Source organism: Monodelphis domestica, chromosome 1 (assembly GCF_027887165.1).
Source record: "Monodelphis domestica isolate mMonDom1 chromosome 1, mMonDom1.pri, whole genome shotgun sequence".
Taxonomy (NCBI): Eukaryota; Metazoa; Chordata; class Mammalia; order Didelphimorphia; family Didelphidae; genus Monodelphis; species Monodelphis domestica.
Genome location: NC_077227.1, coordinates 379,894,712 through 379,906,962, shown reverse-complemented (window position 1 = coordinate 379,906,962; position 12,251 = coordinate 379,894,712). Strand labels below are relative to the sequence as shown.

The 12,251-nt window shown below is 36.4% G+C and overlaps 1 protein-coding gene across 2 annotated transcripts in view; it reads right to left on the bottom strand.

The window, feature by feature from the left end:
- Window positions 1–12,251, bottom strand: part of CREBRF (CREB3 regulatory factor) — a 52,693-nt gene that overhangs the window by 21,359 nt on the left and 19,083 nt on the right. Inside the window, exon 2 of one of the 2 annotated variants that reach the window (XM_056811583.1) lies at window positions 7,955–8,156. Coding sequence is in view for 1 of the 2 variants with exons in the window: in XM_007474024.3 (XP_007474086.1) it covers window positions 7,971–7,979 (9 nt within the window). In the remaining variant the exon portion in view is untranslated. The remainder of the gene's footprint in view (window positions 1–7,954; window positions 8,157–12,251) is intronic. The other variant, XM_007474024.3, reaches the window with a different exon arrangement.

Genomic DNA, 12,251 nt, shown 5'->3' with positions numbered 1-12,251 from the left:
AGAGAGCAGCTAAGTGGCTCAGTGAATATGAGGGTCAGGCTTGGAGATAGAGAAGTCCTGGATTCAAATCTGACCTCAGACATTTCTTTGATGTATGATTCTGGTAAAGTTATTTAACCCAAATTGTCTAGCCTTTACCATTCTTCTGACTTGGATCCAATACTTAGTAATGATTCTAAGACAGGAGGTAGAGGTTTAAAAAAAATTATCTGAGGGAATGTCCCATGACCTACCAATGCAATCCATTCCACTTTGTAAAAGTCTTAATTATTATGAATATTTTTTTCTTACATCAAGTCTAAATTTACCTCTGAAACTTCCACCAATGGCTACTTAGTTCTATCTTTTGGGAACAACCAGTACAAGTATAATATGTCTTCCACAAGATGGGGCTTTAAACATTTCAAAAGAGCTATAAAACCCCCTCCATAAGTCTCTTCTCCAGGCTACACATCCCCAGTTCCTTCAGCTGAACCTCATCTGGCACAATTTAAAGATCCATTATCATTGTGGTTGTTCTCCTCTGAACTCTCTCCAGGTTATCAACATTCTTTTTAAATAGTGCCCAGATTAGAATGCAATACTTTGGATGTGGTGTGATTAGGGCAGAATACTATCAACTCTTTAGTCCTAGACTCTGTTAATGTAGTTTAAAATCAACATTAGCTTTTTGAGCTATTCTTTCAAATTGTTAACTCATGTTAAATTTGAACCCCACTGAAACTCTCAGATCTTTTTTCAGACAAACTACTATCTAGATATTCTTCACTCATTTTGGACTCAGAACAATGATTTCTGAAAACCTAACTGTAAGACTTTTCATTCTATTAAATTCCCATTTGTTAGACTTTGCTCCTCATTTCAGGCTACAGAGATCTTTTTGGGGATCCTAACTCTCAACATTATTTGACTCTCCTTCTAGCTGTCTGACTTACAATGATAAGCATGTTATCTATGTATTTAAGTCACTGATAAAAACATCAAACAGGATAAGGCCTCTCCACTAGAAATCTCCTTCTAAACTGGCATTTAATGGCTATTCCAAGTACAGCCCAAATTGAACCAGTTCTGACTATATCTTAAAACTAATGTCTCAACTACATCACTTCATATTGTATATAAGAACATTATTTTGTCAACTGCTTTTCTAAAATCTAGGTAAATTATATTTACACCAATAGTCTAATAGCTAAGTCAAAAAAAGGAAATGAGGCTGGTTTGATGTGCTCAAATGGATTTGTAATCTCATTGAAATGAATGTTCCTTCCAATAATGCAGACTGCAAATCATCCTTGTCTGCCTATCCTATGCAACTTTTGTCCTTCTCTTAACATAAGTTTGCCACAGAATTCATGCCAATGAGCAAATTATCTTTGATGCTTTCTGACGTTGTAAAGATACCAATGGAGAATATTAGCAGGTACTAGTCATGAACAGCCCATTTCCATTTTGTCATACATTTATATATAGGATCAATATATTTATTCCAAGGTAATTTACAATGAAAAATAAAACAATTAAACTTGTATAAGCCAAAACATGAATTCTTTTTTTTTTTTTTACAAAATTTACTCTAGTAGTTCTTTCTTATACTTCCTTATTTGTTATGAATTGAAGCCTGCTCCCACTTGCCTTTTGAGTGATACTCAGGTTTAATGCTTTGGAGACTATAGTGCTCCCCAATACATAGCCATAATAAGAGAGGTAAAACATTGGAATTCAAAGATAGGTCTTTATTTTTGGAAGGATTTGTGATAATTAGAAGAATTCTTTAACTTCCTGAAGGCAATTCTGACTTCTTTTCCTGCATAATCCTGTCCAAGAGAACTTGTCCATTTGTACTCTTTGACCAAGTTATACTGGTGGATGAGCTCTATAGATTAATTTAATTATATGTTTCGACCAGACAACAGGCATTCATAATTCATTTGGTTTATCTATATATAGATGGTTAGAGATCAAAGCTATTTAAGCTACTTTTTCTAGAATGCTCAGCTATACTCCAAAGCTTGCTACAACTAGCACAATAGCATCCATAAATGGGCCTCTAGAGGACCTCACCATGCATAAGGAATGATTCTTCAACTTGTACTCTGCAATGGATCTCCTTTATGAAACTGGTAACCATCTTTGATGTGTCCCTCTCTTGGGCTCTGCCTGCTATTAATTGGAGGGTTTCTGAAAAATATTATCCTGAATAATGCTGATATATGGTTGGCATACATCTTATTGGGAGAGAGCTTTTAAAAGTGGCATTTTGCTCTACCAAATCAAATACATATAATCAACAAACCACAAGAATATGGAATCTTGTATTCTCTGTATCTTTCAGTCAGTTTGTGATAGTAAAGACAGACTTCTAAGGAATTATCACTTTTGAAATTCTGTCTGTTCCATATGAATACTTCATCAAGGAGTCCCCAAAGTAAATGTAGCTTGTTCTCATAAAAATTTTATACAGATGGTAAAGTAGGCATATCTGTCAGTGGTTGTTGATGTTCTCTCAGTCATCTTTTTTCAGTATTAATTTCCTTATACTTTGAGTATCTTTTCCTTTTTCACATACCTCAACACCCTCATGGTTGTCTTGATCTCCTCTCTGTATATATGATCTAATCCAGCTGCTTGGATTTGTCTGACAGCCTGTTCATGAAGCCATGTTGGGTTTATGTAATCACTCCTTTTGAGGACCATCCCTTAATAATGAATTAAACTCATTAGCCTGTCAACAACAAACCCCAGTCTTCTCCACTTTTTTAAAATGAAGACCATGTTTGTGCTTCTTCAGTCCAGAATCTACCCTGTTTTCCAGTCTTTTAAAGTTCATTAACAATGGTTCATCAAACCCATTTCTCAGTTATTCTAGTTCTGGAGGATATAGTTTCTTTGGACCTAACTACCTGCTCTCTTGCTGTTTTACTACATACCTTGGATTTTTAAACCCCATCCTTCCTTTATTGACAGAAAGAACAGAAGTAATTTAAAAGCTGAGCAGCTCTACCTTCTAGAGCCTACTCTTTTCCCTATTCTGAGGGAGAGAAAAACATTTTCTTTTTGATGTTCTTAGGTTTCTTGCCAGTCCCATATAATTCTGAGTTTTAGAATACCTGACTTGATTTTTTTTTACAGGCACATTAAAAATGTTTATTCTGCCATATTCACTTCCTAACTTTTGCCTCCTTACACATCTTTACCACCACAGTATCTTTCTTTACAGGAATGTGTGATTTCCTCAACCAGAAACTCCCTCTAACAGTATAGGCAGATAGTACTGACTTGAAAGCAAGAAATTACATTTAGAGTACCTGACACTATTCTTACAATATCATGCTATGCTGTCATATTCATCCTTAATTCTATACATACCTTTTAAAAATCTAATTTGGTCAGTGAGTTTCCTGTGCATCTACTCAGTCTATAGATAAACTCCCTTTCCTCATCATTAGAAAACTTGGTGTCTTCAAAGTTCATTTTTGATAGCTTTCTACTCTTATGTTGACTTCCTTTGCAGAATCTTACCAATTCTTTCTGTGAACTGTCCAAAATTAGTTTCCAAATCTAGAGTGTATGTCAGATCACACCCAGTTTTCTTCTTCTTCTAACAACTTCTCAAATAAAAGTCACTTTCTCTACCAAGTTTCTCATAATTTGCACCCCAGTAAATAGCTGTTCCTTGTTGGTGAGAATCAGGTCAGAGGAAAAGTTTACTTAATTGGTTCCTCAACTTTTGAAGGATGAGATTATCATTAAGACAAGTCAAAAGAAATTATGGACTACTCTGCTTTTGGCCTAAACAGGCAATGATTCAGCAGATACTCCTTTAATTTAAGTCTTCTGTCCTTAGTATAACATAACTCTATTCCAGGCTTTTAATTAGTTTCCTCAAACCTCATTTGCTTCCTGTTGCCGTCCTGTTCCTGTTGTTATCTGTTGTCAAATCAGATGAAAGTATTTATTATGTTTAAGCTTGCATAGATATTCACTCAAATGATTTCCACAGTGCTTCCCTCTTCTGTACTTTGAATTTTCAAACATGGATAATATATCTTCTTAATCCATGAAGCTACCCCACCCACCTTTTACCTATCCTGCTCCTTTTGAATAAGGGATATCCTTCCAGGGTCATATTTGAGACTGAAGTCATACTCCACTAAGTCTCAGGGACACTTATGGGGTCAAACTGGTTCTCTTGAATGAGATCTCTAGTTCACTTTGTTTATTATACATATTTTCTGAATTTATATATAGATATCTGAGGCAACTGGCTTTGTTAAGTTTGTTTCCTGGATTTGGTATCTTATGAATGTCTGGGCATCTCTGCTGCTAAGTCTTCTTCTCTATATGGTATTTACCTTGGCCATTGTAGAGAGACAGGAATTCAGATAAAAATTTTACAAACTTTTATTAAGTACACTCCATCTCTTACCAGGATCCCATCATTCCTGTATTTTAAGCTATAATCCAGAAATCCAGACCTATTCTCACAATATCACCTTTTCTACCTATTCATTTCTCAGATCTACCCCTCTTATGAGGACTTTGTCCTTGATTAGCAGTAGTGAAAAAATAGCACCTGTGCTCTGAGGTTCTCAGTTTCTTTAAGACTTCATAAATCCTTAGCAAAGCTCTTTAAATTTCTTTTAGAAGTATCATGTCTACCTAAGTCAATTACCAGCTCTAGGCAATATTACTATTTACAAAAAGGAGTAATTTTCAGAGACAAATTGATCTAATTAGGGAAGTCAAATATGTTTCGAAGCTGCCAGAGGGAGCTGTAGACAATCTGGAGAATTGTTTTCAGGTGAACAAAAATCTACTCATGTTTGATAATATCTTCTAGAATCCAGAGAGATTGGCCAAGCATAGGGGTAGGAGCCCTAACTTTGGAATCTCTCCTACCAACAAGAAAATATGTCCTGTATCCCCAAATGATCAACTTTACTGTATGCTAACTTAGCTGAAGCTAATCTCTCCCTAACCATTGGACTAGTATGGGGAGAGAGATTGTAAAGAAGAAAAAAGATTCTACTCAAGGAGCCATGTTCCACTTTTTCCAGGCTCCAAACTTCTGAACCTATGATGATTCTGAATACTCAAAATGTTAACTTCAATTTCAAGGCTTCTACATGAAATGATATCTGTATTTTTAATCCTTCTGGGAAATAGATATGGAGATGATTTGGTAAGGATGAGATTAAATGAAAAATGGTTAGAAAGAAGAATGAGAGATAGCAGGAGTTGTGGATAAGTGGCATGGAAAAAGGGACAAGGAGGGAAGAAAAAGCAGTGGGTTAGAGTTTAAAAAAAAAAAAGCTCTGGTGGGGATGGTGCACAGAGTGGGAAAGTACAAAGAGGAGGTCCTGAAAAAGGCTTGAGGCTTGTTTTAAAAGTTAAGAAGGGAAAAATTAATTGACAAGAGAAAATAAGGATATAAAAGATATCAAGATGATGGACTAAGATAGTAAGGAAAGGGGAGAAAGGCCTAGAAGAAAAGAACGCTTTTCTTTTGGTCTTTCATCACCATCTCCTTGTAACCACTCCACGATTTAAGTGGCATAAGTGAAAGAGTATAGAGGAAATGGGATATTGATGAGATGAGACTGTTGTGGCAGTTTGAGGACTGAAAGCAGGTTTAAGGAAGTACTCATTCTATATCAGCCTTAGAGCAGCCCCACTGCCAGTGCAAAGCCAGCAACTCTCACCACCATCCCAGTCTTCAACTTGAACATATTATTTGTTGCTTAGTGCTGAGTTCTTGAGCTACTGCCAAGAGGAAACAAGGAGCAGATGTCAGTTAAGATATAGACTCAAGGGCTGGACTGGGATCAATTGTCAGAAGAATGAAGGGAATGATCAGAAATGAAAGGATGTTAAAAAGAAATTGAGAGTTTAATAAAGGGATTAGGAATATAAGAGTAGGGGGCAGGTAGGTAGCTCAGTGGATTGAAGAGCCAGGCCTAGAGTTGAGAGGTCCTAGGTTCAAATTTGATCACAGGCACTTCCTAGCTGTGTGACCCCAGGCAAGTCACTTAACCCCCATTGTCTAGCCCTTATCACTCTTCTTCCTTGGAACCAATACATAGTATTGATTCTAAGACAGAAAGTAAGGGTTTAAAAACAAAAAAGGAATGTAAGAGGAAAGGGTTTAATCAATGTAATTAATCTAATTAATTTGATATGTAAATCTTACTCCCACTCTACAGTGTAGGCCAGAGGTGTCAAATTCAAACCAGATTAAAATGTAATTGGAAAAAGTTTTTTAAAAATAAAAAGACAGAGGGTAACTGGGTGGCTTAGTGGATTGAGAGCCAGATCTAGAGAGAGACAGGAGGTCCTAGGTTCAAATACAGCCTCAGACACTTCCTAGCTGTGTGACCCTGGGGCAAGTCACTTAACCCCCATTGCCTAGCCTTTTCTGCTCTTCTGACTTGGAACCAATACACAGTATTGATTCTAAGACAGAAGGCAAGGGTTTAAAAATAAATAAAAATAAAAATACAATATGGATAATGTTAATTAGTGGTTTTCTAAATCAATTAGCAGCCTGCAGGGAACCATCTCTTTTTGAATATGATACCAGTAATGAGGTATGTTCATTGTATCCTTAAAAAGGATATAGGATGGTCCCTGATTTTGACAATCCCAATCCCTCAAACCCAAAGATGACTGCCTGATTAAGGCTCAGGAGGAATGTATACTTGTTATAGATGCTACTCTTTTCAAAGGCCTATAAAAATGATCCAATAGCCCAGTTTAGCACTCTTCCCTGTTTTAGAAGACAGAACAGAATGCAATACGTTAAACCTGTATTTGGGCATAGGGAATATGAAACGGCCTGTGTAGTCTCCCCTCCACCAGGAACTGAAAATGGCATGGAAGCTTATGGGAATTACATGTACTTGCCCATAGGACCTCCTGGGCACAAGTCAGAGACAAAGATCTGATAATGGACTTTCCAAGACTAAAAGATGAGAGAAGCTAAGGAAATCATTGAGTTCTTGCAGAAGTACATGGCAGAAACAGACATGTGCTTGCCCTCTGAGCTCAAGAGGGAAGTTCATGAATAATGTTCCTGATCAACCTCCTGGGTAGAAGAGAGAGGATTTTGATTTCCTAGGTAATATGATCCTGTAATCTAGGCTTCTGGTCAGAAAAAGGATATATACTAGGCAGTGATAGTCTTGGAGGTTGCCTTGTGGGTAATGTCAAGTTTGAGAGTTCAGAGACCTGCTCTTCTAGAATGAATTAGCATTGCTGAGCAGGTGCTTCTGGGAGAAAGAAGGCACTGGCAAAGCTCCTGTTACTGCAGATAAAAAACATGATATGAAATTTGGCCTTTGTTACTCCAATTATTCTATGTGTTTTTCAGACATTATAGGTCTTATAGAAAGGTGTTTGTTCATCTAGTAGTCCCAAAGTATGTTCGCTTTCTAAAGGAAATCTACAGTATAAGACTAGGAGAAAGAATTTAATTATAATAAATGATTGTCTTATTGGTAAGGTCAAATTTAGTTCATTTCAAAAAGGATACTACAAGTACCTTATAAGTTGTCTGTGTCTATGAGTTTTGTGAGCCCTTAGCATCCTTCAAACTACTCTCCATTCATATGCATTTTACCTTGATGTATGGGAGCTAGGGGTCCTATAAATTCACATTTGTGAAAAGAGACCAAGTTATATAGTTGGAGATTTTCCCAGTACAAACTCCAAGTGGGACAACAAGCCAAAAGAGAGAAAATTATCCTTTTAGGTTAACCCCTTGAACCAGGTCTGTGTGAGACCTAAAAACATAGGGAAGTCTTCTGCTACAGGTTACAGGAACTAATTTTTACTAACTTCTGCTGAGCTCAAATATAAAGACTACTCACAGTAAGATTTACCAGGGATATGTGAACTTATAGCACCAGTGGCACTGACCTCTGCTTAACTAAAATATTAAAAAAAGGCTACTCACACTCAGTAAAATTTACCTGAGGCATTTCCAAGCCCAGATCCTGAGAGTCTAATTCCAAACTTTTTTTTCTTGCTTGTAGATTCCTTTCCAGCTTTAAATTCACGATAAAAAATAATTTATACAATAAGTGGCAGGTTTTCACCGGAATACCTTCAGTTCAATCGCTTGGACCTCTGTTTTCATTAAGTAGTTCTGCATGAAACTAATGAATTAAAAAAAAAAGTAACTTTACTGAACTCTAAAAAAAGTTAACCTTTCAAAAATAATCAAAATCACATTAACAAAACAGAGTAGGTAAGCAAAAAGCAGAAACAAATTAAAACAGTAGCACAGGATTTTATAAAACCCTTACTAAAGTAAGGGCTTCCTATCTGAAAAGAGCTGCTGGGAAAAACAATTTAACAGAAATTTGATTTAAAACAGTATCTTATACCATGTATTACAATAAGTTCTAAATGGATATATTAAGAATAATAAGTAACTTCATTTTTTTAATAGGATATCAAAAGGAAATGCCTTTTACATTAATGGTTGAAGGAGAATGTTTAACCAAACAAGAGACAGAGATGATTATAAAAGCTAAAATCAAAATTTAACTACATAAATTTTTTAAAACTTCATAGGAAAAAATCCATATAGTATAAAAAAGAGAACACTAAGTGGGAAAAAAATCTCTGCATCGAATATTGCAACTAAAAGTCTAATACCCACACTATATAGGAGAATGTGTCACAAATAAGACCAACATTCCCCCCTTCCAAAAAAATGGTAAAAAGGGTATGAACAGTTTTCAAAAGAATTGAGAATTATAAATGAACATATGAAAAACTGCTTCACCTCACAAGTAATAGGAGATCAAAATTAAAACACTGAGATTTTACCAGTACACCTATCAAATCAGCAAAGATGAAAAAACAAGTATCAGAAGGACTATAAGAAGATAAACTAACATCCTTTCAGAGGAGTTCAATTTTCTGGAAAATAATCTAGAATTATACACAAGTGACTACAGTCACTATTTATATCCCCACCCCCCAACCTTCAATACAACTACTGGGCATATATACTTATAATGAAGGCAAAGACAGAAAGATACTATAATGCCAAAATATTCAAAATAGTATTTTGTTATTGTGGTTGTAACAAAAAATTTCAAACTAAATAAGTACTCATCAATTAAAGGAACAAATTGCAGTACATCAGAGTAATGAGATATTTTTGTGCAGTAAAAATGACAAGCGTGAAGAACTTAAGAGGAACACAGATAGATTTGTAGTAATACAGAATAAAGTAAGCTTATATAACTAAATAATATAAACTACTAAATTGAATAACTATAATGACTAAAGCCCCAGAGGGTACATGTAGACCCTAAAACATCATAAGGCTGCTGCTATTGTTAGTGCTGCTAGAGAATGTCTTCACCTTCCAAGACTTCCCTCTTTCCCCTCCAACTCCACTATTGCACTTTCATTTTACAGAAGAAAAAACTAAGGCCCCAAAGAAAAGGAAATTATTTGCCGGAAGTCACAAAGAAAGACTTATTCAGCTCCTAATTAAATTGAGGCTGTCCTAAGGTAGAGACAAATTGAGCCCAAATCTCAAAGACTTAGGGGCTGTTTCAACTAGAAGGGACCTTGGAGATCACCCTGTTCAACCTTCTCCTCACTTTCTACTATAGGAAATAGAGGCCCCGATTTCATGTAAGAGTGGCGATTTCCCAAGTTTTAGGATTCTGAATCCAGATCCCTTTCGTCCAGGTTGTTGAATTTCATCATCTGAAATATGGACAAAGTTCAAAGAACCCTTCCAGAACAGCAGTCTCAGTTTTATGAGCAAGGATAAGCAGAAGAAAGAGAAAGAAGAGCCCAAGATCCCTTCTAAGTACTCGGGTCCCCAAGCTCACCTACTCCAGAAAATGCAGCCCAGAAGACTCTTCTGGTAGGGCTAGAGGCCTGGGGTTGCCTCAGCATACCAAAGGATAGGAGCAGTGATTAAATAGGTTATAATCCACCACCCCTAGTGTTGATAGTACCTCTTTAGGAACCTAGGTTCTTGCTGTTGTGTCTCTTCACTTGCTAGTCGACTAATTGGGAGCTCAGGTCCCTTTAGCCATGGCCTTGATCCTAAATAACCTATTACCTCAAGAACCCCATGAAACAGCTGGAATCAAGGCACTCCTTGTTCCCCACAAAGGAGCTACTCCTGATACCTAGTCCCTGTCCCATCCTAGCTCTTCCTCAGTCTTTTTAATCACAGAAGTAGGGGCTGTATGGTGGCTTAGTGGTCAGAATACTAGGCCTGGAGTCAGAAGGTCCTGGATTCAAATTGGACCATTTCCTGCCTATGTGACCCTGGGCAAGACACTTAACCCCAACTGCCTAGTCTTCTATCTTAGAGTTGTTACTAAGCCAGAAAATAAGGGTTTCAAAAAAATCAGAAGTGCTATCAGTGCCCTTTAAATTTCCCACCTTCCAGCAAAGCCTCCAAACTTAAAGATCTTTTCAAAATTTCCACAATAGTTCTTAAAATGAGGGCCCTCACTGTATTAGAAGTTGATATGACTCTCTTCCCCCAAGGGCCGAGGAATCAAATTGTTCCTCTTGGCTTCCTAGGTACCCTGCTTCTTTTGATGAGATAGAATGGGAATAAGAACAGTTCTATATATAATACAGTGGGTGCCTCCTTTTCAGGGCACAATGAACTCCAGCAGAATGGTGTTTATTTTCTGTTTCCCCAAATGTCAAGTCCCCTACAACCTATATTACAATCCTTACAATTCATTTTTTTCAGAGATGCTTTATGAAAATCTCTATGCTTTAGCTATAACATTGGGTACTTTCTGAAAGGATTCATAGCTTTTAATATGACAACTCAACAAATGGAGGATCTTAAGTTTTCTGAGGGCAGTACTGCTCCACTTTTGGCTTAGTATATATCCCAGGACCTAGCATGGTACATTGCATATAGTAGGTGCTTAATACATTTGTTGAACTAAACTAAGAGGGAAAGCAATAAACAGAGCCAAAATGTACTAATATTTTTAAATGAAAAACATGTATAGAAAAGCTTTCTCGACTGACACTCAAGTTCACAATAAGAAAGGAGTAAAAACAAGCTGCTCTTTGAAGATGCTACCACATATAATGACCACTTTAACATAAAAGCATATTATAACTAATTAGGAAAGAAATTCAACAGTAATAGCCTCATATACTAATTTTATCATTGATTCTTTCCAGTTCTTTGCCGTTTCTCCAGATATTGCTTCAGATGTAATTTGTTCTTTCTCCCTGTCCTTCGTTTCTGCTGGTAAAGCAGAGGCTGCACTGACATATCCTAACCACAAGAGGATATCCTTCAGATAGAGAAGTAGGTGTTCTAAGTAGTTGAAAGGTAAAAAATAGTTGACCTCTGGGATAAAGTGCTGGAAAGAGTCTTGAGATCATTTAGTCCAACCTTCTCATTTTATTGATAAGGAGACTAAGACCCAGAGAAATTAAAGTGACTTACCTAAGACCACAGAAATGAGCAGTAAGTGACTAAACCAAAACTCAAACCTAGATTTTCTACTGTACATTCATTACATTGTGCTATATCTCAATTCTAGTTTGTGAGGAAAGCACCAACTTTAAGAAAATGAACCAAGTTATCAAAATGGGACTAGCGTCAAATGTATAACTCCTCTGAATCTGTACAATATACACCTACCCCTTCAATGCTCATAAATCCCCAGGTCCTTTCAACAGCTTTGTCAGTAGGCATGTTCCCAATGAATATGGGAATTTCTGCCAGCCCTTTGAATGTTAGAGAAGAAAGCCATTTATAGTTATCTTCATGGATGAAAGATTTTTTTAAAAAGCAAATAATCCCCCAACTCATTTTTAAAATACTAATGGGAACTGATATCCCAAGGTATCATTCAGGAACTTTAAAAGTCACTTTTTTACTGAATATTAATTTAGGACACTGATAATATGCAAAGTATAAATATAGTGAAATGCTTATTAAAAATAGGATAGAGGTTCATAGGCCTAGAGTTTGAAGAGACCTATAAGACCTAATCCTCACATTTCATAGATGTGGAAATTGAGGCCCAGAGAGATTAATAATAGTAATAATAACTAGCATTTAGTAGCTCCTACTTTGTACCAGATACTGTGCTAAGTGCTTTACAAATATTTAATCCTCACAACCACCCTATCAAGTAGATGATATTATTATACCAATTTTGCAGTTGTAGAAATGAAGCAGACAGTGGTTAATTGGCATGCCCAGGATTCAGAGCTAGTGGCTG